This window comes from Prionailurus viverrinus, chromosome D2 (genome assembly GCF_022837055.1).
Source record: "Prionailurus viverrinus isolate Anna chromosome D2, UM_Priviv_1.0, whole genome shotgun sequence".
Taxonomy (NCBI): Eukaryota; Metazoa; Chordata; class Mammalia; order Carnivora; family Felidae; genus Prionailurus; species Prionailurus viverrinus.
Genome location: NC_062571.1, coordinates 15,061,178 through 15,087,063, shown reverse-complemented (window position 1 = coordinate 15,087,063; position 25,886 = coordinate 15,061,178). Strand labels below are relative to the sequence as shown.

The window sequence follows — 25,886 nt, the reverse complement described above, 5'->3', positions numbered from 1 at the left end:
TGAACTGTTCTCTCACATCCGATCTTTATGCAGACTGCTCTCTGCCGGGTCAGATCTTGGTAGATGGAGGAAGCCTCCCATCTGCTACTTCGTTTCCACTTGTTTTGTCTTCCAAACCACCCTACACCCAGCTGTGTATTTTTCAGCAGTTGACTGTAAGTGAGCACCAGTCGGATTCTGTTGTAAAACCTTACACCATTTTCGCCTTCAACAAATACTTGAGGATTTACCGTGATCAAGTAATAGGGATTGCGAAAAAATAAACATGATCTCTGCCCTTACATTACTTATAAACGTAAACAGATAAAATATTGATTCAGCAGAGATTTACTGAGTATCTTTCATGGGCGAGGCATTTCGCCAGCCTGTGCTGGGGTCGTACTGTGATGGAGTCTATATGGCCCCTGCCAGCGTAGAGCTGACACTGTATTGGGAGGGGAGCGAACCTTAAGCTAATAATTAAATACTTATTTACTTGATAAAATTATTAACTGCTATGAGGGAAAAGTCATATGACAGTGAGTAGTGGAAAGATGTCACCTGCTTTACGAAGATCAAGAGAGTTGTCCTAAAGAAGTAACATTTAAGTTGAGATTTGGGGGCACCTGGATGGGTCAGTTGGTTAAGTGTCCAGCTCTTAATTTCGCCTCAGGTCACAATCCCAGGGTTGTGAGATCGAGCCCCTCGTATGGAGCCTGCTTGAGGTTCTCTCTCTTCCTCTCTCTCTGGCCCTCTTCTGCTCCAGGTGTTCTCTCTCTCTCTCTCTCTAAAAAAAAAAAATGAAAATAAAAGGATTCACAAAAATTTTTATTTTTTTTAATGTTTATTTTTGAGAAAGAGAGACAGAACGTGTCTGACAGCTCTCCCTCTCCACTTTCGTGAGTGGGGGAGGTACAGAGAGAGAGGGAGACACAGAATCTGAAGCAGGCTCCAGGCTCTGAGCTGTCAGCACAGAGCCCAACACAGGGCTCGAACTCACCAACCACGAGATCATGACCTGAGCTGAAGTCAGACGCTTAACCAACTGAGCCACGCAGGCGCCCTGGCAAAAATTTTAAATTGAGACTTGAAATAAGATTTGACCGAATACAGAGGGGAAGGAAGAGAGCACATGCAAAAGAAGGCTTAGTTCCTGCCAGGAACTGAGCAAGACCCGTGTGGTTTGTCCTGGGCTCAGCAAACTGCACACTGTGGGCCAAATCTACCCTACCACACCTGTTCTGTGCAGCCCACAAGCTAAGAGTGGCTCACGCACTTTTAGATACTTGAAAAGAATAAGAACAGTATTTCATGGTACGTGAACATTACATGAAATTTAAATTGCCATTTCCATAAGCAAGTTGTATTGGAACACATTTATGTCTCTTGTATAATTGATTTCTTGCTAAATCAACAGATGTGAGTAATTGTGACAGAGGCCATGCATTTCCTATGTGGCACTTGACAGAAAAAGTTTGCCGACCCCTGGTTCAAACCATAGCAAATAACAGGAGAACAGGGCAGGATGAGGCTAGAGGCACGAAGAACCCCGAGTGTGTTAGCATTTTGATCTCTGTAACTTAAGAACTTAAATAACTTAAGGGCGCCTGGGCGGCTCAGCCCCTTAAGCGCTGACTCCATCTCAGGTCATGATCTCATGGCTGGTGAGTTCGAGCCTGTCATCGGGCTCTGTGCTGACAATGCAGGGCCTGCTTTGGATTCTGTGACTCCCTCTCTCTCTCTGCCCTTCTTCCCGTTCATGCTCTCTCGCTCTCTCTCTCAAAAAAAAAAAAAAAAAAAAGCAAAGCCTTTGAAGGGTTTTCAGCAGAGGAATGGCATGGTCTGGCATATGTTTTTAAAATGCATCTGACTACTGTGAGCTAGACGAGAGGGGCCCAGGGGAGAGGTGCAGGAAGATCAAGAGAAAATGTGGCAGGTTCGGCGTGGAATGATGGATGCCGTAGAGACGGAGAGAACAAAAAGAATGACTAACCTGTATCTACTGAACATGTATTATGCCAGGAGCCCCGAGCTAAATATTTTCTGTACTTCTTTGTATTTAATTTTTCATAGCTGTCCTACAAAGTAGGAATCATTATTTATTATTCAGTTTTGTATATGGAGACATTGAGACCCCAGGAGGTTAAGTCATCTCTCGAAAATCCACGTGGCTGGGAAGTGGTAAGCTGGGATTCTGATGTGGAGTTGGCTGCTTCCAGAAGCCAGAATATAAATTTTTCAACGATACCTCTGACATGAATCTGTAATCCCAAATTTACAAGCTATTTTGTGTTTAATTGGATATGGAGGGTGGGGGAGGAGACGGTATTAAAAATTTGCAGGCGTCTAACATGAATGATTGGATAGATGTCTGGGCTACCAAATTCCAGCTTCCCCTCTTTCCAAACACTGGGTGGTTCTTTAAAGTTCTTTAAAGCATAAAGTATAGGGGCGCCTGGATGGCTCAGTTGGTTAAGCATCCGACTTGGGCTTGGGTCATGATCTCATGGCTCGTGAGTTCGAGCCCCGCGTGCGTCTCTGTGCTGACAGCTCAGAGCCTGGAGCCCACTTTGGATTCTGTATCTCCCTCTCTCTCTGTCCCTCCCCTGCTCGCTCGCTCTCTCTCTTTCTCTCAAAAATAAACATTAAAAAAATTTTTTTTAAATAAAGCATAAAGTATAGTTTTCAGAAAGGAAAATTATAGCTCTCTTTCAAATGTGAAATGGACACGTGTCCAAGATTTTTATTCAACTCGTTAATAACCAGAGAACCAGTTAAAATTGGTTTCATTGAGAATTTGAGCAGCTAAGTATGTACGGGCAATTTAATAAGGGGACGTTAGGGTTAGATTGCTAGGTTAAATACAAATCTGGTTAGTGCCCAGGATGGCAGTAACCAGAACCTTGGGGATTGTCTTTCACACCAGACAGAAATTGTTGGTATTGCCACCAGATAGAATCTACAAGTTAACCTCTGCCCCGACGGAGTTGTAAAAATTAGCCCTGTCGAGAGAAAGTCAAAGGTTAAGCTCAGCCGTGCACTCTGAAAGAACACCCAATAATTTCCTTTACCTGGGTCTAAGGTTTTGATAACTTTCTTACTGTTGATGGAGTTTTCCCAGACACCCTCCACTTCCCTCTGGCCACATTACCTCTTCTGTATATTCCCATATTGTCCACATACTCTTCCGTGGCAGCTGCCCATATTAAGGTTGGGTCAGATTAACTATGATTTGTAGGGTATGTTGACCACAAAATGCTTTTAACTGAGACAGGGTTTGGGAGTTTTCCTTGACCCTCTTAGGGTCCCTGTCTGGGTCTGAAAATCAGACTGTCAAGGACAGATTAACGGGGGGGGGGGGGGGGCGGGGAGCAAAGCAATTATTTAACGTACATTTTATACAACAGGGAGCCTCCCTAAGGAAATGAAGACCCCGTAAAAACAGAGCAGAGTATTTTTATGCTAGATTTGATGAAGAGTGGACAGTTGTGAAGAAATGTGATAGGTTAAGGGGGAGTATTGGGGGGAGTGTTTTGTCCTGAAACCACCCCCCCCCCGCCCCACCTTAGCGTTTAACTGCATTTTCTGTTTTAATCACCACAGCAATCTGTGCAATGTTGGTTGTTTCTGTCTAACAGTTGAGGAGACCAGTTCAGAGAGGTCTGAGGTCCAGACTCGTCTGAGGTCCAGAGTTTGCTAGTGACAGAACCAAGGCTCATTTAAGTCCAAGGCGTCTCCTCTTCTAATTTTGTTTATAAGCATATCAGGCTACACAAAGGTAACTCTTCTTCCCAGAAGATGGTTCGATTCTGCAAGTACTCAGTGTCTCATTGTTCTGTATGTGTCTGACCGTACCTAACCTATCGTAGGCTCTGAGTCATTATTTATTGACTTGAACCCTGAATGGAAGAGAAGAAGGAAACCAAGCAACAGAGCCAGAGATACCTGCCTTCTTACCCTTGGGCAGTTTTTGCTTTTGTTGCTTTGTGCTGATGAAAGTGGCCATGAATGGAACTTAAAAACCACGAAACCTTAATTCTTCCTTGTTTCCATGTCCCACAGATTTCCAGCATAAAATCACCGTGCAGGCCTCTCCCAACTTGGACAAACGGAGGAGCTTGAACAGCAATGGTTCCAGTCCGCCTAGTAGCCCCACGGTGATTCCTCGGCTTCGAGCGATACAGCGTAAGCTTTCTCCCCCAGCCCAGGGGCTCCTGGGGGGGATTTCCGTCGTGAACCGACTTGGATTCCATCCAGCCTGAGGTGTATTATTAAAGGTCCTTGTAACGAACACGTGACATTCATAGATGTCACAACCATTCAGAAAACGAAATTTGGTCTGACATTTCTTAGTCTAATTTTCTTTTTCTTTTTTGAATTGAGATGTAACTGATACGTAACATTATATTAGTTCCAGGTATATGACGTAAGTATTCAATATTTGTATATACAGTTGATCTTTAAACAACATGAGGGTTAGGGCCACTGAACACCCACCCACCACGCAGTGCAGTTGAAAATCCACATATAACTTTTGGCTCCCCAGAAACTTAACGGATAATAGTCTACTGTTGACTAGAAGTCTTACTGATCACATCAAGAGTCAATGAACAAATATTTTGCATGTTACATGTATCATATATGGTATTCTTATAATAAAGTAAGCTAGAGAAAAATATTATTAAGAAAATCATACATATACCAGACTGTACTGTATTTATTAAAAAAAAATCAGCATGTGAGTAGACCTACACATTTCAAACCCATGTTGTTGAAGGGTCACATGTTTTGCAAAATGATCACCACGATAAGTCTGGCTAACATCGGTCACCATACATAGTTACAAAATTTATTTTTATTTTTTGTATGATGAGAACTCTTAAAATTGACTCTCTTGGCAACTTCCAAATATGCAATACCGTATTAACTATAGTCCCCATGCTCTACATGACACCCCCGGGACTTACTTATTTTGTACCTGCAAGTTTGTGCCTTGTGACCCCCTTTACCCATTTCATCCACCCCCTGCCTCTGGCAACCACCAATCTGTTCTTTGTATTTATGAGTTCTTTTTTCTTTTTTTAATTTTATTCCACATATAAATAAGATCATACAGTATTTATCTGTCTAACTTATCTCCCTTAGCACAACGCCCTCATGACCCATCCATGTTATTGCAAATGGCAAGATTTCATTCTTTTTTCTGGCTGAATAATATCCCACTGGATAGATATACCTCGTCTTCCTTATCCATTTGTCTGTTGATGGACACTTAGGTTGTTTTCACGTCCTGGCTATTGTAAATAATGCCGCCGTGAACATAGGGGCACATGTGTATTTTCAAGTTAGTATTTTTGTTTTCTTCAGCTAAATACTCAGAAGTGCAATTGCTGGATCATGGATAGTTCTATTTTTTTTTTCCAGTTTTATTGAGGAATAATTGACACACATCACTGTATAAGTTTAAGGCATACAGCATGGTGGTTTGACTTCCATATATTGTGAACTGATTACCTCAATAGGTTTACTGCACATCTTTCTTCTCCGATAGGTAACAATAAAAAGAAAAGAAAGACAAAAAAAGGTAAAAAATGTTTCTCCTCGCGATGAGAACTATTAGGATTGACTCTCCTAACAGCTTTTCTTTACATCATATGGCAATGGTAGCTATAGTCATCATGCACATTACCTCCTTAGTACTTATTTATCTTTTAATTCAAAGTTTATGCGTTTTGACCACCTGCCTCCAATTCCCCCTTCCTCCACCCTCCACCTCTGGTTACAAGTCTGATCTCTTTTTCTATGATTTTTTTTTTTTTTTTTTTTTTTTTTTTTTTAGATTCCACATATAAGTGAGATCAGATAGTATTTCTAGGTGCATCCGTGTTGTTGCAAATGGCAAGATCTCCTTCTTTTCTATGGCTGAGTAACCTTCCATTGTATATACACACCGCCTCTTTTTTATCCATTCATCTGTCGATGGGCCCTTGGGTTGTTTCCATGTTTAGGCTGTTGTAAATAATGCTGCTATGAACATCGGGGTGCAGGTATCTTTTCAGTGTTTTCATTTCCTTTGGATAAATTACCATAAGTGGAATTACTGGATAAAATGGCGATTCTATTTTTAATATTTTGAGGAACCTCCATAATGTTTTCCACAGTGGCTGCACCAATTTGCAGTCCTACCAGCAGTCCACATCCCTGCCAGTCTTTGTTCTCTCATGTCTTTTTAAGGGTGGCCATTCTAAAAGGTGTGAGGCGATATCTCATTGTGGTTTTGATTTGCATTTCCCTAACGATTGGTAACGTTGAGCATCATTTCATGTGCCTGTTGGCCATTCATATGTCTTCTTTGGAAAATGTCTGTTTAAGACATTTGCCAATTTTTTAAATCTGGTTACTTGATTTTTTGCTATTGAGTTTTATGGGTTTGTTAATATACTTTGATGACTAGCCCCTTCTCAGATGTATGGTTTGCAAATTTGTTTTCCCATTCCATAAGTTGTCTTTCCACTAGGTTGTTTATGGTTTCTTTTGCTGTGCAGACATTTTTTAATTTGATTATGTTTTGTTGCTTGTGCCTATGGTGTCATAGCCAAAAAATCATTACCAAGACCCATGTCAAGAAGCTTTATTCTTACATTTTCTTCTAGGGGTTGCATGGTTTCCGGTCTCATATTTAACTCTTTATTTTGAGTTAACTTTTATGAATGGTATAAGATATGGTTTCAGCTTTATTTTTTTGCAGGTGAATATCCAATTATCCCAGAACCATCTATTGAAGAGTCTTTTCTCCATTGAGTATTCTTGGCTCCCTTCTCAAGTATTAGTTGACCATATGTAGTTTGGTTTATTTCTGGGCTCTATTCTGTTGGTCTCTTTGTTTTTATGCCAGTACCGTATTGTTTTCATGACTATAACTTAATAGCATAGCTTGAAATCAGGGAGTGTGGTACCTCCTGCTTTCTCAGGATTTCTTTGGCTATTTAGGGTCTTTTGGGATTCCATATACATTTTAGGAGGGGGTCTTTCTACTTCTGTAAAAAAGGCCATCGGAATCTTGATAGGATTGCATTGAATCCATAGGTGGCTTTTGGTAGTATTGCTATTTTAACAATATTAGTTCTTAAAATCCATGAACACAGGATATTTCCATTCATTTGTGTCTTCTCTGATTTCTTTCATCAATATCTTATAGTTTTCAGAATAGAGATCTTTCACCTCCTTTGTTAGTTTTATTCGTAAGTATTTTATAGTTTTTGATGCTATTGTAAATGGGATTTCTATATTTCCTTTTCAGAAAACGTGTTGTTAGTGTATAGAAACTCTACTGGTTTTTTGTATGTTAATTTTGTATCTTGAAACTTTACTGAATCCATTAATCAGGTCTAACAGGTTTTTTCTTTCAATCTGTAGGGTTTTCTGTATATAATTTCATCTCATCTGCAAATAGAATTTTACTTCTTCCTTTCCAATTTTTATACCTTTTATTTATTTTTCTTGCCTATTACTCTAGCTAGGACTCCACCACTATGTTGAATAGGAGTGGTGATAGTGGGCACCTTGTTCCTGATCTTAAAGGAAAAGTTTTAAACCTTTCATCATATAGTATAATGTTAAGGGTGGGCTCATCATACATGGTCTTTGCTGTGTTGAGGTACATTCCTTCTGTTCCTAATTTGTTAAGACTTTTTGGCATGAATGGATATTGAATTTTGTCAAATGCTTTTTCAGTGTCTGTTGAGATGACTATATGATTCTTTTCTTTCATTCTATTAATGTGATGTATCACATTGATTGATTTGCGTATGTTGAACTATCCTTGCATCCCAGGGATAAATCCCACTTGATCATGGTGAATGACCCTTTTAATGTGCTGCTGAATTTTGTTTGCTGGTATTTTATTAAGAACTTATGTGTCTATATTGATCAGGGATATTGGCACATAATTTTCTTTTCTAGTAATATCCTTTTCTGGTTTTGGTATCAGAGTAAAGATTGCCTAATAAAATGAGTTTGGAAGTGATCCATTCTCTTTGATTTTTTGGAAGAATTTGAGAAAGACTGGTGTTAATTTTCCTTAATGGTTTGGTAAAATTCACAAGTGAAGCCATCTGGTCCTGGACTTTTCTTCTTTGGGATATTTTTGATGACTAATTCAATCTTTTTACTAATAATTGGTCTAGGGGCGCCTGGGTGGCGCAGTCGGTTAAGCGTCTGACTTCAGCCAGGTCATGATCTCGCGGTCCGTGAGTTCGAGCCCCGCGTCAGGCTCTGGGCTGATGGCTCGGAGCCTGGAGCCTGTTTCCGATTCTGTGTCTCCCTCTCTCTCTGCCCCTCCCCCGTTCATGCTCTGTCTCTCTCTGTCCCAAAAATAAATAAAAAACGTTGAAAAAAAATTTAAAAAGATAATTGGTCTATTCAGATTTTTTATTTCTTCCTGATTCAGTCTTGGCAAGTTGTAAGTTTAAGAATTTTTCCATCTCTTGGGTGCCTGAGTGGCTCAGTCGGTTAAGTGTTCGACTTCAGCTCAGGTCATGATCTTGCAGTCTGTGAGTTCGAGCCCCGCGTCGGGCTCTGTGCTGACAGCTCAGAGCCTGGAACCTGCTTTGGATTCTGTGTCTCCCTCACTCTCTGCCCCTCCCCTGCTCATGCTCTCTTTCTCACAAAAAAAAATAAATATTAAAAAAAATTTTTTAAAGAATTTTTCCATTTCTTCTAGGTTGTCCACTTTGTTGACACATAGTTGTTCCTGGTACCTCTTATGATCCTTAGAATTTCTGTGGTATCAGTTTTAATGTCTCCTTTTTCACTTATAACTTTGTTGGTTTGCGTTCTTTCTCTTTTTCTCTTGGTTAGTTTAGCTAAGGTTGTGTTCATTTTGTTTATCTTTTCAAAGAACTAACTCTTAGTGTGGTTCATATTTTCCATTGTGTTTTTGTTGTTGTTGTTCTCTATTTCATTTATTTCTGCTCTAATCTTCATTATTTCCTTTCTTCTGCTAACTTTTGGCTCACTGGTTTTTTTTGTTTTGTTTTGTTTTGTTTTCTAGTTCCTTAGGGTGTAGAGTTAGGTTGTTTATTTAGGATCTTCTTTTTTTAATATATATATATATATATATATATATATATATATGTATGCACATATATATATATATATACACACATATATATGTATATATATATATACATAATTTTTTTTAATGTTTATTTATTTTTGAGTGAGACAGAGTGTGAGTGGGTAGGGGACAGAGAGAGGAAGACACAGAATCTGAAGCAGGCTCCAGGCTCTGAGCTGTCAGCACAGAGCCCAACATGGGACATGAACCCACAAATCATGAGATCATGACCTGAGCTTAACAAAGTCAGATGCTTAACTGACTGAGCCACCCAGGCACCCCATTTATGATCTTTCTTCTTAATGTATGCATTTATTGCTATGAATTTCTCTCTTAGAACTGCTTTAGCTGTATCTCATAAGTTCAGGTGTGTTGTATTTCATCTTTGTTTGCCTCAAGAAATTTTTTTCCCCCTCTTTAATTTATTCTTTGATCTGTTGGTTGTTCAGGAGAGTGTTGTTTAATTTTCATGTGTTGATGAATTTTCTAGTTTTTCTTTTGTTACTGATTCTGTTCTGCCCTGTGGTCAGAGAAGATACTTGGTAGGATTTTCCTGTATTGCTAAGACTTGTTTTCTGGCCTAACATATGGTCACTATGCATAGGCCTGTTGAATGGGCTATGAAGCTTCCCATGGTCTGGTTGGACTGGCTGAAGGATGTATTCAGTGATGCGCAGGCAAATGAATTAGATTCACTGCCTGAGTGCAACAGAAGTAGCTCTAAGGGTGGTAAAGCTCTTTTTTGTCTTAACTCAAGCGGACAGACACCCCAAGTTGCCTGACTGAACAAGGCCATTGGCTTTGTTCTGCAAAGTATCAGTTCCACCTACCTGCCTCTTGGCTCAAGTTCTGCCAGCCACACAGCTTCCAGGAGTTGTCTCCAGTCCTGGTCAGAGAGGCTTGGAAGATCCTCTTTACAATGAATGCAGCTATGATTCAGCTCCCTCCCTGGGCAGGGGCAAACTGGGCCCTAGGGCTGACAAAACGAGAATGTGAATCAGACACATGTGCACACCACAAAACTCGGTCCTGCAGATAAACGAAGCCGGTGGTTGGGACTATTTGGGCCCTGCTAGTATGAACTCAGTCTGCCAAGATCATATGCTGGTTGTTGCAAGCCCCTCCCCCACCCCATCTCCACAGATTCCTAGTGGTTGAGCCCTACAGATTCCCCACTAATCCCCCTGGTGCAAGATAAGATTAAGTGACCTGCAAAAGTGACCCACAATGATGGGAGGGTGCTGTTATCCCCTCTGGGTTCTTGTCCGCCAGAAGAACTGGAAGGTCAGAGGAGACCTCTCTTTGAGGTGCCGCGCTGGCCTGGGGGGCAGGGGCAGTGTGCTCAATGTGTAGCTGCTTCCCTTACCCTTATGATGCAGTCCGTCTTAGTTTCTGAGGTGCTTCAGCCTCACCCCTGTATTCTAGGATTCTTTCGGTGGTGTCTTATTCTCACATACTGTAGCTGTTTGATCTTCCTATGAGGGGGAACAAAGTCAGGTATACCCTGTGTCGCCATCTTGGTCACACTCTGGTGTTTCTATTTTTAATTTTTTGAGGCACTTCCATACTGTTTTCCACAGTGGCTGCACGAATTGACATGCCCACCTGACAGTGCCCAGGGTTCATTTACTCTACACCCTTGTCAACACTTATTATTTCTTGTCTTATTGATACTAGCCATTCTAACGGGTGTGAGGTGACATCTCACTGTGGTTTTGATTTGCATTTTCCTGATGATGAGTGATGTTGAACAGTTTCTCATTTGTCTGTTGTCTGTATGCCTTCTTTGGGAAAATGTGTATTCAGATCCGCCCATTTTTCAATTGGATTATTTGGTTTCTTGTTATCGAGGTAAATGAGTTATTTATACATTGTGGATATTAATAGCCTTTATCAGATATGTGATTTGCAAATATTTTCTTCTATTCCATGGATTGCCTTTTCATTTTGTTGATGGTTTCCTTTGCTGTGCAGAATTATTTTCTTCTTTTCACAATAAAGGTTTTTAGATTCTATGCAATTGGTGATCTGCCCATGCCACCGAGTAGAATACCATGCCTTGAGACATTTTGCTAAACATGTCTGTATGTAAAATTTGCATAACCTAATTATATCAGTAGCATATTTATGGATATTTTGAAAAATAAATTCAGGAATTCAAGATTACTTCCATTTCTTTCCTTGTTTTGTGAAGAAAAAAATTTTTGCTTTTTGAGATTTAACTTTCATTTGGTCTGTGTTAGCCAAACCAAGTGCTTCAAAATATCATGTAGTGTTTTGGTTTTAGAAAGAAGGTTCAGCCTGGGGGCGTGGGGGAAAGACATATAGCTAATTTGCCTGGCACCTTTGCACAAATAGGGCTTTCAGTTAGACCCTAAATCAAAGTTTAGCGGAATTAAATAAAACTACTGACTCTTTTCAAAAGTGAGTCCAAATAGTAAACTAAGCAAAACAAGAATGTGTTTTATATGTATACATGTGAGGAATCTGGTAATCAGCCTCCATTACCCTATTTAATAATTGACTTGCATCTTCTGCTGTCTCCAACAAACTTAATTCTTTGCTACTTACTATACTTCTTTGGAGAAGAAACATTCTGAAGGAATATTTTCCCTAATCAGGTCTGCAATCAATTTATTTCTTTTTGTTTTAGGGTTTTTGTTTTGTTTTGTTTTGGTGTTTTTTGTTTGTTTGTTTGGTTGGTTGGTTTTTTTGTAATGAAAACCCTGGCACCAACAAAGATTTTTCTGTTAAAGCTCCAGGAACCCAGGATACTAGCCTCTTCACAGTTAAAGAGAAATGATCTAAATAAATGTATAGTAATCTGAATAAATGCATAATCTTAAGAGTTTAAGGTGCCATCATTTTGTCATAACTAACCCATCTTTCTGAGAAAGCATTTTTCATAAAGCCATAATTTGTACCTTGCTTTTGCCCAGAGTAAGGGCTTATTAAAGGAACATAAAAGGATAGCAAGGCTGACCTCATAGCCATGTTGAAAGGGCAATGGAACAAGAAGTCATGACCCCTGTTTTTGCCCAGCTGTTTCTCTGCCTTTTTCCATGTTTTCATATTGGTTTTTTTTTTTTTTAGACTTTTATTTAGCAATTTTAGGTCCACAGCCAAATTGCGAGGAAGGTACAGAGATTTCCCCTAAACCCCCACCTCACACACACACACACACACACACACACACACAGCCTCCCCCACTATGACTACAGTCAAGCCTTTGTTCTACTCCGTGAACCTGAACTGACACATCACCATCATCACCCAGAATCTGTAGTGTATGTTGGAGTTCACTCTTGGTGTTAGGCTCTGGGCGTGCACAAATGCACAATGACACGTATCCACCATTATAATATCATAGTATTTTCACTGCCTTAAAAGTCCTCTGTGCTCTACCCATTCACCCTTCCACCCTCAATCCCTGGCAGTGTCCTTTTACTGTCTCCATAGCTTTGCCTTTCTCAGAATGTCCTACTGTTGCAATCCTTCAGTATGTGGCCTTTCCAGATTGCCTTCTTTCATTTAGCAATGCGCATTCAAGTTTCTCCCTTGGCTTTTCCTGGCTTAGCAGCTCATTTCCACCTAGTGCTGCTCAGAGAGTGGTGTTCCATTTTATCTGGTCAGACCACAGTTTATTTTTACCTACTCATCTGCCGAAAGCCATCTCTGTTGCTTCCAAGTTTTAGTTGGTTCTGTAAAGTCATGTGCAGGATTTTACATGGACATGTTTTCAACTGCTTCAGATAAATACCACTGAGTGTGATTGCTGGTTCACATGGTGCCCGTGCATAGTTCCAGAAGACCCCACCAAACCGCCTTCCTGAGTGGCAGTGCCATTTCACATTCCCACCCAGGGCAAATCAGAGTCCCCGTCTTCGCACTCCTTGGTTGTGATTACGAGCCTCATGGAAGAGGGGAAGTCATACCTGGATAAGCCTGGCAAGGCCCAAGACTTGTACTGGTTAAACTGAATACTTTTGGGATTTCAAGTAAGTTCTAACCCTATGGGGTTGCAGTACAGCCAGCTCAGGGAACATCCCCACTTTCCCCCAAACACCAAGGTCCTCAGCATCCATTCTCTAAAGTAACAGATGAAAGCATTTGAGTGAAGATATTCCAAACAGGACCAGTTCCATGTGCAGAAGTGTTCTGTTCACATTCTTTGACCTGAATCATCGTCTTCTTATTTCTGACCCCAGATGTTCCCAGCTGTTCTTCTTATCTTCGTTTGTGTGTCCTCTCTGGTCACTAGCTTGTGTGGATGTCCTGTCTTTCCAGCTTAGCAGAGCATGGCAGTTAAGAGCATGGATTCTGGAGCCACACAGCCTGGGACTGAATCCCAACTCTGGCTCTACTCCACTGTGGTTTTGGACAAGTTTCTTAACCTCATCGTGCTTCAGATTCTGTTTTGTAGACTGGGGACGATAGTTGTTTAAAAGGGTCAAGTGTATACACGTGGTAAGAGCTCTGTGTGTACTGGTAGCTGTTTTGATCATTATTTTTATTATTATTCTTACTCTGAAGCTCTTTGTGGCCTTCGAGCCTCTCACTGGGGTCTGCCTTTTATAGCATTAGCAATTATTCATTGCGAGGATTTTCCCTTTGGGTGGATCAAGTATGTCGATCTGCCCACCTAATTCAGAGGAATGGGCTTCCTTTCACTGAGTTAGAGATGTCATCTGGCACGTTTTCTCTGGACCAGAGATGGGGAAATGTGAGTAAACCTGAGAAAAATGTGTTGTGAAAGCATTGTAAGAAGAAAAACCCAAAACTTCTGAAACTGAAGGGAAGAATAATTATAGGTATTGAGGGAGATGAGAATCATTTCAGTGAAACTGAACATAAAAGAGATTACCCCCAAATTGTTTAAAGACTACCAAAGTAAATACCCAAATAAAAATATACTATGTAAATTTGACTTTGTATAAAACCATGAGTATGTCACCATCATGCATTGAATCACTTTCTGGTAAAGAGAACACCATCTAATATTTGCAGAAAATATTTTCTTACTATAACTTCCTCTGGCTTACTCTAACGACTGGTATTGTTACACGATACCGTATGTCAGGCACACTTCTCTCTGGGAATAAGGAAGAAAATTCACGAATCCTCTGCAAATGTAAGTTTCGGGGTATATCTTAAAGCAAGAGTAAAACACATCTTTTCCGTGTTGTCAAATAGAATCAAATGGTGGAACAGTCCACCACATAACTTCCTGTGTCCCAGTAATCTGCTGCCATTGTACATCCTTGGCATGTTTTTCAGTAACTGAATATAATAATAGATAGTAAGATTAGTGCACTATTTTTCCAAAGAGATGGTTGATACAAGTGGAAAATGTCAGTAACCCTCCCTCATTCCACCATGTACTACTTACCAATCCGCTTAACAAAAACCAAGAAAGTTCTGCTAGCTGAATCTAGGATTGGCTAGTCTACGAGGGGTTATTGAGGCAGAAGTAGCATACCATAAACTCCGTACGGGCAGAGACCCTGGGACCCAGCACCTAGCACGACTGTATTAACAGTTAACCTCCACTGGGCACTTGCTGTGCCCAGCACCATTCTGAGCTGTTTCTGTGTGTAAACCCATTGAATTCTCAAAGCAGCCTCGTTAAGTAGACACTATTGTGATTCCCCCAGTGAGGCACAGGGAGCTCATGAAACTTGACCTAACTCAATGGCCACGAAGCTGTGCCACTGAATTCAATCTCCAAGAGCATGGACTCTTCACCATACCCTTTCTAGCCTCTTAGGACAGTAAATGTTCAGTTAATGTCGAAGCAGAAGGGACAACAGAAGAGCAAATCAAGACAAGGAGGAGGAAGATGAGGGAACTTAAGCCTTAAGGTTGTTGCTAATGCTGGGGCCACAGGCTGGGGAACTGTACAGGTGAGAGCGAGTCCTGTGTAGCAGTCTGGTAACCACAGTCCTGCTCCACCTGCCGGTGGAGCGCCCCCCAGTCCTCAGACTTTGCTGGGAGACCCTTCATGAGAAGAGTGAACAACTTGTTCAACATTGTCACATACACACATACACACAAACACCTCTGTATGCATAGATAACGTAAATTTTTAAATGTGGAAAATATTGAAACACACAAAATAAATCAAACATCCCCCATCATGCTTCCAATTTAAAAAAAATGATTCTCAAAAACTTAAATTTCCCTCTTTCCCTAAGCAGTCATCTCCCTCAAAGGTAAACACTTCAATAAAAGTTTGATATCTAGAGGCACTTAGTCAGTTAAGCGTCTGATTCTTGATCTCAGCTCAGGTCTTCATCTCAGGGTTGTGAGTTCAAGCCCCATGTTGGGTTCCATGCTGCCCATGAAGCCTACTTAAAAAAATCATATACACACACACACACACACACACACACACACACACCTATATATTTGTATATTTGTATACCTAGATATTTATAGAGAGCATAAAATGAAAGTTTGATACCTATGTTTATTTACTTCTCTGTACAATGTGTGTTTATATGCACATATGCATAAATACTTTTTAATAAAATCGGTTCTGGGGCGCCTGGGTGGCTCAGTCAGTTAAGCGTCCGACTTCGGCTCAGGTCACAATCTCATGGTTCATGAGTTCGAGCCCTGCGTCAGGCTCTGTGCTGACCGCTTGGAGCCTGGACCCTGCTTCTGATTCTGTCTCTCCCTCTCTTTCTGCCCCTCCCCTGCTCATGCTGTTTCTCTCTCACACAAATAAATAAATGTAAAAAAATTAAAAAAAAAAAATAAAAAAATATAATAGGTTCTATATATTTAATACAATACAATACAAATTATAATTAATTTTATCTGAACCTCCTTTTTTTACACAGAGAGAGTGCAAGTAGGGGAGAGGGGCAGAAGAGGAGAGAGAGAGAATCTTAAGCAGGCTTCAAGCTCATCCCAGAGCCCAACATGGGGTTTGACCCCACGAACCTGGGATCATGACCTGAGCCAAAATCACGAGTTCAAAGCTCAGCCAACTGAGCCACCCAGGTGCCCCTGAACCTCATTTTTTTTTTTAATGGTCGTAGAGCATTCCACTCTGTAGACAGGTCCTAATGCTTTAAAACATCTTTTGTGCTTTCAAACATCTACTTACAGAATTGTTTTCCCAACTGTGCAGTCACAGCAACCATTTCCCCCAGTGGTTTCCAAGTCAGTTGCAAGTGCACTTCAAGGCTACAGGGATAGCATGGAAGTGTGTCAGCAAAATGTGGATATTAAATGTGGCCACAGACCTCCCTGTGAGGCCATGAAAAAAAGCAAGACGGGACAACTGTTAAACAATCTGAGATTTTGGGGTGCCTGTGTAGTTCAGTCGGTTAAGCGTCCAACTTCGGCTTAGGTCATGATCTCGTGGTTCGGGAGTTCGAGCCCCACATCAGGCTCTGTGCTGACAGCTCAGAGCCTGGAGCCTGTTTCAAATTCTCTCTCTCCCTCTCTCTGCCCCTCCCCTGCTCATGCTCTGTCTCTCCCTCAAAAATGAATAAACATAAATTTTTTTTTTTTTTTAATTTAAAAACCAGTCTGAGGTTTAAAAGGCAACTGTAGCCAAGCTGTCGTGATGGCCGGAGTAAAGCAGCAATGACTTATGAAAATGGGATTAAATTGCAATTTAAAAATATATACTTTCTTTCCTTAAGTTCAGCCTGTCTTTTCTTTAACTCATTTCACTTTTTTCCCCCCTAATTTTATGCTAAGAGAAGGAAGTTTGCTGTCAGTGGGCTGAAAGAAATAATTTTTATCATTTTCATGTTTCTCCATTGCCAACATGCTTTGCATAAGGTAGCTGTACAACTGGTTTGATTGGCTTAAGGTTTTTTTAATTGGTAAACGAGTGATGCTCTCTGCCTAGTGACTTCGGATGAAAGCAACAAAACTTGGGGAAGGAACACTGTGTGTCGACAAGAAGAGTTTGAAGATGTGAAAAGGAGTTTCAAGAAAAAAGGTTGTACCTGGGGACCAAATTCAATTCAAATGAAAGAAAGAACTGAGTGCAAAGAAAGGTATGTGTGTGATATCGTGGTGGGGGCGGGGGGAGGGAGTACTTCAGCGTATATATACCATGACAGATACAGTGCCTTTTGTAACACCACTTTGGCCAGACTTCACTTTCAAAGAGCAGTTGGAAAAATACAGAGCTACCCAATACTAATTTAATTTCCTGGATGAGTTTATCCTACTAAATTAGTTACTATTTAGTTATGCAGTTAAAAAAAAATTTCCGATGTACTTTGTGTCCCATTTCAAGGTTTTATTCGTACGTTGTTAGCCCTTCAAAACACTACAAATGTGCTGTTTCCTACCTAAAAATTTTGTCAGCATATATCTATCAAAACCTAATTTTGTTTCTGTTACATTCTCCTTTAGAATAAGACCTCTCTCAGACGGCAACAGTCCTTGGTCAACTCTCTTACTAAAGAATCAGAAAACCATGCCGTTGGCTTCGTTATTTGTGGACCAGCCAGGTAAATGTGCTTCAGGAAATGGAATTTGTTTGAGGTAGACTTCCCGTCTGAATGTTCTAGAAGCTCTGCTTTAATAGTTCCATGTGGTCGTTCAAGTAGCATAGGGAAAGTTAGCAAGTAGTAGCATTGCTTATGTATACCTTTACTTAAACTCATAACTTATTTTCTGTCCTGGAAGTCTTTTTGGTGAAAAGTAATGAGGCTCCACATTGTTTATTGGGAATTTGTAACTCCTGCTGTTTACCAGAAAAAAGTGGTATCCTAATTAATTCTGTAGACTCAAATTAATTTCGTATAGGATATAGTAAATATGAAAATATAGACATCCTGAAATTCTGCTGAGATTAAGGGGTGGTCTCCTGCCTGTATCTCCACCTCTTGACATGATGAAATCTTACCAAGCAGGTTATCTGTGGAAAAGTACTGCTTAGAGAGAATTGCATTGCAATCTCTATTTAACTGAAGTGAATCATGATTATTTTCAGTATTTAGTATGCCTATTCAAAATTCAGATATTAAAAAGTTTAAGAGAGGGGCGCCTGGGTGGCTCAGTTGGTTAAGCGCCGACTTGGTCTCAGGGCATGATCTCGCGGTTCATAGGTTTGAGTCCCCACATCAGGTTCTGTGCTGACAGCTCGGGGCCTGGAGCCTGCTTCAGATTCTGTGTCTCCTTCTCTCTCTGCCCCTCCCCCATTTGTGCTCTGTCTCTCAAAAATAAATAAATGTAAAAAAATTTGTTTTTAAATAAAAAAAAAAATAACCCTTCACGTGAACTTCAAGAGGTAGCTTAACAGAGACTGAGTGGAGTCAGCCAAGTATATCCTTGTATTTTCTCCACCAGTCCTTTGGAGGACTTATTAAGAGGGTCAAAACATTCCATAAATAAATAAATAAATAAATAAATAAATAAATACATACATACATACATACATACGTAAATAAGTAAGTAAGTAAGTAGGTAAATAAAAGAATTAAGAAAAAAAGGGAAGACTAATCTATTTAGTCACAAATAATGAAAAATATACTATAGGAATAATAGTTTTATTACAATTAATTGTTCTTCCTTGGTCCTCAAACTGTATTTGACAATAAGTCATAATGTGTAATAAGAGGAGAACCTGTTGCCTTTACAGCAAGAGTCAGAATACAATCATGAACCTGACTAGGAAGCATTTATGCAGGAATGACAGAACATCTGTCCTGCATATACCCAAATATACTTGTGCAGATATTTATGCTGAAACCACATCCTCATGACAGTGCAAAAGAGGAAGATTGAACATGGGTGGTGAGTGATAAGTTGCTTATAAAATTAAGCACAGCACGGATAATAAATTCAAGAAATTTACCACCGTGTTCTCCTGAAACAGCTTTAACTTGGTTATAGCATCAAAGGGCTGCCTTAGATTGTCAGGTAGAAAGACCAATTTTCTTTTCTTTAGTGATAACAATCCCTGAAGGCTCTCTAACAATTTTCCTACCTCTGAAACTTTTTAAAAAATTTTTTTCAATGTTTATTTATTTTTGAAAGAGACAAAGCGTGAGTGGGGGAGGGGCAGAGAGAGAGGGAGACACAGAATCTGAAGCAGGCTCCAGGCTCTGAGCCATCAGCACAGAGCCTGATGCGGGGCTCGAACCCACAAGCTGTGAGATCATGACCTGAGCCAACTGGGCCACCCAGGCGCCCCCTTTTTTAAAAAAATTTTTAATGTTTATTTAATTTTGAGAGAGACAGACAGACAGAGTGTGAGCAGAGGAGGGGCAGAGAGAGAGGAAGACACAGAATCTGAAGCAGGCTCCAGGCTCTGAGCTGTCAGCACAGAGCCCGATGTGGTTCTCGAACCCACGAACTGCAAGATCATGACCTGAGCTGAAGGCAGACGCTTAACCAACTGAGCCACCCAGGCACCCCGCTCAGTATAGTTTTAAATCAATGAATTTCACTTGTCAGTATCATCCCCCACTCTTGTTTTGTAAACTGTGGGTTGATCATTTGCTATCCGTTACATGTACTGTGCATATATGTAATACATATTCGTTTCGCCCAAATGCATTTCGTGCCTACTTGATGAAGGGAAGACTCCTCCAAATTTGAAAAGACAGGTGGTCAGAAGATTACCAGCTTGCATGCACATCAGATTGTGATCTAAAAGTACAGAAACTGAAAGATGTGGGGTGGGGGAGCTTTGGAGGGAGCCGAGACTGAACGTCGGGGGGGCATGGGCCGTGTCAGGCTGCATTAGCAGCAGGTGGTACTTTGAGAGAGGGCTTTCTGAGGTGAGAGGGAACTTGGGGCCAGTGGTAGAATGTGGAAGGAAGCCAGACGGAGGAAGAAGAGGGCTGTCTGAAGGCAAGGCAGTGATAGAAAGAGCACCACCGGATCACTGGGAGAAGCTAGCCTCTTGACTTGTCTGGACTATATAGAGCACGTTGCACGAATAATAGGACATAATATTGGAAAAGTCACCGGAGCCTCTTTGTGGATTGCTCTGAATGTGGATTAAGGAGTTTGTCGCTTGGCTGATTCATTGTTAAGCACCCAAGTAATAACAATTACCGCTTCCTCTTCAGCTGATAACAATTTGTTACCCTGTGGGACCTCTTCGGAGAATCTTCCTCTGTTCCAGTGGCTCCCAAACTTGAGTAAAGGCGTGTTAAAACACAGACCCCTGGGGGTGAGCCTTAGAATTTCTGGTTCCCGGGTCTGGAGTGGGTCAGAGTTCACATCTCTGCAGGTTTCCAGTTTCCACACTGATCTGTGGCCTAGTGGTTCTTGTACACACACAGGCGAGCCATGGATGACGGGGCCGGACACGTTCAGAGGAGGCAAAGGGCACGCTGTGTCTGATACATTACAGTGCCCACGTATATGTGTGTGCATTTCTGTATCTTGATGACTTTTTCTATACTAATTTTATTTTCCGTGCCAACAAAGAGCCATTTCCTGAAGGATAAGGAACAGCAGGTGATGTGCTTGCTGGGGAACCTTGAGTTCTGTGTCCCAGGCTCCCTTTCCTTAGGGTCCTTCTGGATGAACTGTTTGCTCAATGGAAAAGACTCCATGTGCTTGGACTTAGAATATTTATTAGATTTTAGCTTTATTTTATAGTATCGTTTAAATAATTTTTACTGTAAATTGTACTTACCCTGTATATTTATTTATATCTTTATTTAGGTGTTTCTGAAGAGCCAAAACTTTCCCTGGACGGATCAGAACACAGAAAACCAAAGCAAATAAAATCACCTAGTCAAGCCTATGTGGATCTACCTCTTTGGAAAGATGGCCAGAGAGAGAATCCAGTGGAACCTGGAAGCTGGGAGGAGGGATTCTCCACGAACCCTGCTGCTGTCACTCCTCAGGTGACCCCTACGAATAGCCTGAGCAGATCCCCCCAGAGAAAGAAGACAGAGTCTGCCCTGTATGGCTGCACCATGCTGCTGGCATCCGTGGCTCTGGGGCTGGATATCAGAGAGCTCAATAAAACGCAGGCTGCTGAGGAACCGTTGCCCAGAGAAGAAAGGAAGAAACGCGAGGGAATCTTCCAGCGGGCTCCCAAGTCCCGAGGCAGCGCAAGTCCTTCTACAAGGCCACCGTCTACAGGCGAGGGGGCCGGCAACCCACCCGTCTTCCCTCCAACAAGTGCCCTGAGCCTTCTGTCCATGCCCTCTCTCTCCACGAAGTGCTTGCTCCAGACCGACGGTGAAGATGCGTCTGAGGGCGGCACCCACATCACCTGTGACCCTGAGATGCCCACTCCAGATTTCTGCCCTGCCGTCGGGGGAGGGAGTCACAGACCGCCCTCCACGCCAAGACTCAAGACTGATCAGAGGATGTGGAAAAACCTGCCTCCTCCTTTCTTAGAGCCGACATGTGGGAATGTGCCTTATTACCCTTCTTCGAAAGAGCAAGCATCGCATCACAGACGCACCCTGTCTGATGGAAACGCTTCTCAGACCCCAGGTAGGTTGCATTGGCTGGGTCAAAGTACAGAACACCGCTGTTGAGATTAGAATGTCAAATCGCTTGGATATCTGATTGTATACCTTCCAAGTGGCTACACTTACAAGTTTGTTTGCACAGTGAATACAGATCTTTGAATTTTACCCTCCTCTTTTGTTTGACTTTATCATTTGAATTCTAGGAAAAGCGTGATTGGATTTCAGCAATGTATATATATAATAGCAAATTAAAACCGAGCAAACATGTAGAGAATAACTGCCCCAGCTCCTCACAGTATAGAGGACAGGTCATTTGCCCAGATCTGAACCAGTAATTAGTGGGAGAGCTGGAACCCCATAACTGATCACCCAGCCTCCCCTGTGATACGTGTTCTTCTGCGTCCCCCGGCTTCACTGCTCAGTTGACGACCAGGTTGAATTTAGCAAGGGTAAGAGTCAAACGGTGCACAGCATGCTGTGTAGCTGTTACTTCTTTTGTATGTAAAGATAATTACAAACATATGTCTTGAGTACTAAGCAAGGTCATGTGTATGAAAAATGCCCTTTAGGTTGTAAAAAGTTATGGTATGGTTAGTTATAAAGTATATTAAAACTGAAATGGTTTTCATTCTTTTTCTTTTCCTCTGCTCTTTTAAGGACTGTACCCCCGACGTGATTTTTTTTTCCAGCTTATTGTCCATTGTCTTTAGATACATTTATTGCCCTTCTGTAATGCAGTAGAGTATTAGTAGTTTGTAACTGCACAAGGAGAAATCCTAGGACAATAATCCCATGAGAAAGCATTCTTTTTCTTTTAATTCTAAGCCAATAATTATTTGCTGGAGTGGTAATGAGTCAGTTGTGCAGAACAAGAAAGAGAAGGGCCAGCATGTAGCACCTAACTGCCTCCCAGTTGTCATCCATTTTTTCAGATCATAATCTGAAAGTGAAAGTTCATCATATTAACCATAACTTAAAACACACACACACAAAAAAACAAACCTCTATTCTAGTCTTATCCATCTTGAAGCCTCCCCTGTTTATGAAACAGTTGCAGTGATTGACCACAGTGCTGTGACAGTGATGTGGCTGTGTTTATGGGTCGAGTTTCCTTGGTAGAAACACTCTTTACAATCTGGCGGGGCTTTTTCATAAACAAACAAACATTGTATCCCAGTCCTTCTAAAAGGTTTATGTCCAGGGTTTTTTGTTACTGCTCACTTGAAAGTGATTACCGAATCCATGTGCCCTCCTGGTTATTGGGCTGGATGTTGCTTGTTTTAGAAGTCACTGTCCCTCTAATTGTGCACTGTCTCTGCTTTCTCAAGCAGCTGGGACAACTCTCCTACCAGCCCCCGGAGCCTCTTACCTGCCACCTGAGCGGGTTCTGGGGATCCCCCACCTCTCACATGGGCCTCACGGTAACCTGCCAAAGGAGGCCCCGCCCGAAAAACAAAGAGCGGTCAGCATCATGCCTCTGCCTCGCCCTCCCTCCTCCAGGAGCCGAACAGAGTCTCAGCCCACACGGGCCGACTCTGCCATGCGTGGTCCGGGACCCACTGCTAACTGTTCCCTCGGTGCCCAGGAGAGAACTAAACCCCATGTGCCTTCCCTACTGGACGCAGATGCCGAAGGCCAAAGCAGGGACTGCACGGTGCCTTTGTGCAGGATGAAGAGCAGAACTAGCCGACCATCCATATATCAACTGGAGAAAGAATTTCTGTCTTAAGTGCCTTACTTTGTTTGCGCCTTTTTTTTTTTTAAGGTGAACAAATTAAAACAATGTGTCTACCTTTGAACTGTTTCATGCTGCTGTGTTTTCAAAAGCTGTGGCCATGTTACTAAAAGTAGTAATGGATGTCAACCTTTGCAGAAAAATATATGTGATTGCTCTTAGCGGTCTGTATCATTTTTTCCCCACTGGATTCTTACCTAGTAACCTGAAACACACACACACACACACACACACAAAACAAGAAATGTGCAACAATGTAAAACTATGCTGGGCAGAGTTACCTTGAGCATAATTTTAATGCTTTCTCTGTCCTCATGTATATCCTTGTCTATAACACCCAAATTGTAATGACGTGTACCCTTTTTGTCCCTTCCCCTTCATTTTCTTCCTGTTTGCCTTCTCTCTTTTCTCTTTTTCATCTCTTTCTTGTTATTCGTGCAACAAAACAACAGGAATAGTGTGATATTAGTAAGTAAAGGTATCTATTTAAAGAGATATATTGAAGACTGGAATAGACAGAGGGTCCCAATGAAATCCCCTGAACTCAACATAGGCTTGTAATGTATAGATCTGCCCAGATCTCACATAAATTATGCAATATTTCTCTCTTTGAGGAAACTTAACTGAATGTAACTTGCAAACGTTGTACAGAATGTAACTTTAAAAAATTTCTTATCCATTAGAACCCCAAGACAGATTTTTAAAAGGTCAGTCATTGGCATTTGGCTAGGACCACATGATGTCCACCTGAGCGAGGCCAAGCTGTAGGCTCTTACGGTAGAAAAGTTTCTTCTTCCATCAGTCACCACGTAGTTGGTGTCCAGAGTGTAAAGCTTTTCCATTTTGTAGTAGGATCTTTAAAAATTAAGTGGTGACTTGTATATCACGTGTCAGAAACAGTCATGTCACTTAATTTTATTTTTCTGTTTAAATATGTGATTATTCTGATAACCCCCAGTATAGTCAGAAGAGCCACCAAATCAAGAAGCCCCAAGCAGCATTGTTAGAATTTAAGTATTGCATAGTTATCTCATGTTTCAGTAGTTGTGGATAAATGGTAGATAGACATCAAAAGATAAGCTGATAATGGTACAAATGACAAATACAGATTATTTTCAGATAGGGGTTTTTTAATGGATTTGGGGTAGCAGATCAGGATTTTAAATGATTTTAAATGGAGTCACTTTTATAAAATACTACATCTATGATACAAATAGACTGTTGAGTTATTAAACTACAGAAAAGACTGTCCAGGAGCTTGTACATTTGTCTGGGTTTCTTTTAGTACATTCATTATGCTTCCCTTCCATCACTAGAATGTGACTATTTGGGATGACAATAAATACTTAAAATTTTGCATACAATGAAACACTAAATTGCAAACATCACTTGACATTTCATTTAAAATTTTACCTGGGTCAGGGTTTACCCAGTAACTATAATGACAGCAGTTTAAATCAACTGTGATAAAATATCCACCTAGAGCAGAAAAAAAGAAAATGGTATTTGGCCATTTGGGAACATCATAGTCACTTGGCAGGTATGCCCCAGCAGACCGTCAACAGAGCATGAAAGGATTATAATAATCTAAGTGCATTTAACCCCAAGGAAAACATTCTTGTGTTTAAAATTCTTGCAGCAAAATCTCAGGTGTTTATCCACATTTTGTTGTATTATGGTCCATTCTATGATTTGGCTTCACTTTTGGGAGGTGGTTGAAATACGTAATCAAAATCGGGTTTCCTCAAGACTTTATCACATTTGAAACTGTGGTTGGCTGCTTCGTAGTCAGTCATTTGGGGGCATGTAATTTCCAGCTAAAAGTAAAGGAAATACATGCCTGAAATAGTACATGAAAAAAAGCATAGAAACTCTGTTCTCAGTTTTGCTTCTGCCAAAACATTATGTGTGTGCACACGTTTGTGTGTGTGTGTGTGTGTGTGTGTGTGTGAGTAAGGGGTGGAGGGCAGTGGCAGGTGTCCTGTCTTTTCCTTCTACTCTGTTCCTGCTCCCATCTAGCTTCATTGCAGTCAACTTTGCATCACGATGAATTTAGAAGTGAAGATACCTTAAAGAGATAATTGCAATACGAGGATTTAATGTCACGTTACTGCAAAGAGTTGGTTTTTGCTGAGATCTGTTGTATATTTACGATTTTCTATATGTGTCTTTGTTATACTTAGCAGAATCTGGTTATTTATTTTCATATAGACTTAATAGCTCATTGAAAGAGAAATTAAGCTGATTACTATTAGTCAACATTTAAGGTGCTCCCACTGCAGAAATTTAAGGCCTGAGCCTGAAATGCTGTATTATGAAGCCTTGTGACTGAAAAAGATGTTTACATATGTTGTCTATTTTTTTAATAAACTTTTTTTTTATAGCTAGTCTACTTGCTCAGTGGCTTTGATCTGATAATTTTGACTATAGTTTGTAATGGCTTATTTTGTATTTAATAAGGAAAAGTACATTAATAAGGCTCATCAATGTTTAATAAAGCCAGGTATTAACCTGCTAAATTCACTGATCTGAAGATCACTGAGTCATGGGATTAAATACTTTTTAAAAAGTATAATGAAATATTCTACTTAAAATATGTTAGGTTTACACATGCATTGAAGAGTTGCGTTTC

General features: G+C 40.8%; 1 protein-coding gene across 2 annotated transcripts in view; it reads left to right on the top strand.

Moving 5' to 3' along the window:
• MAP3K21 (mitogen-activated protein kinase kinase kinase 21) overlaps positions 1-25,604 on the top strand; it is a 64,577-nt gene extending 38,973 nt beyond the window's left edge. The window contains exons 6-10 of one of the 2 annotated variants that reach the window (XM_047825943.1): positions 4,042-4,164; positions 16,968-17,118; positions 17,483-17,580; positions 20,756-21,541; positions 22,851-25,604. In XM_047825943.1, the coding sequence (XP_047681899.1) occupies positions 4,042-4,164; positions 16,968-17,118; positions 17,483-17,580; positions 20,756-21,541; positions 22,851-23,248 (1,556 nt within the window). In that variant the 3' untranslated portion in view covers positions 23,249-25,604. Of the gene's footprint in view, positions 1-4,041; positions 4,165-16,967; positions 17,119-17,482; positions 17,581-20,755; positions 21,542-22,847 lie in introns of both variants that reach the window. The other variant, XM_047825942.1, reaches the window with a different exon arrangement.
• The last annotated feature ends 282 nt before the right edge of the window (positions 25,605-25,886 follow it).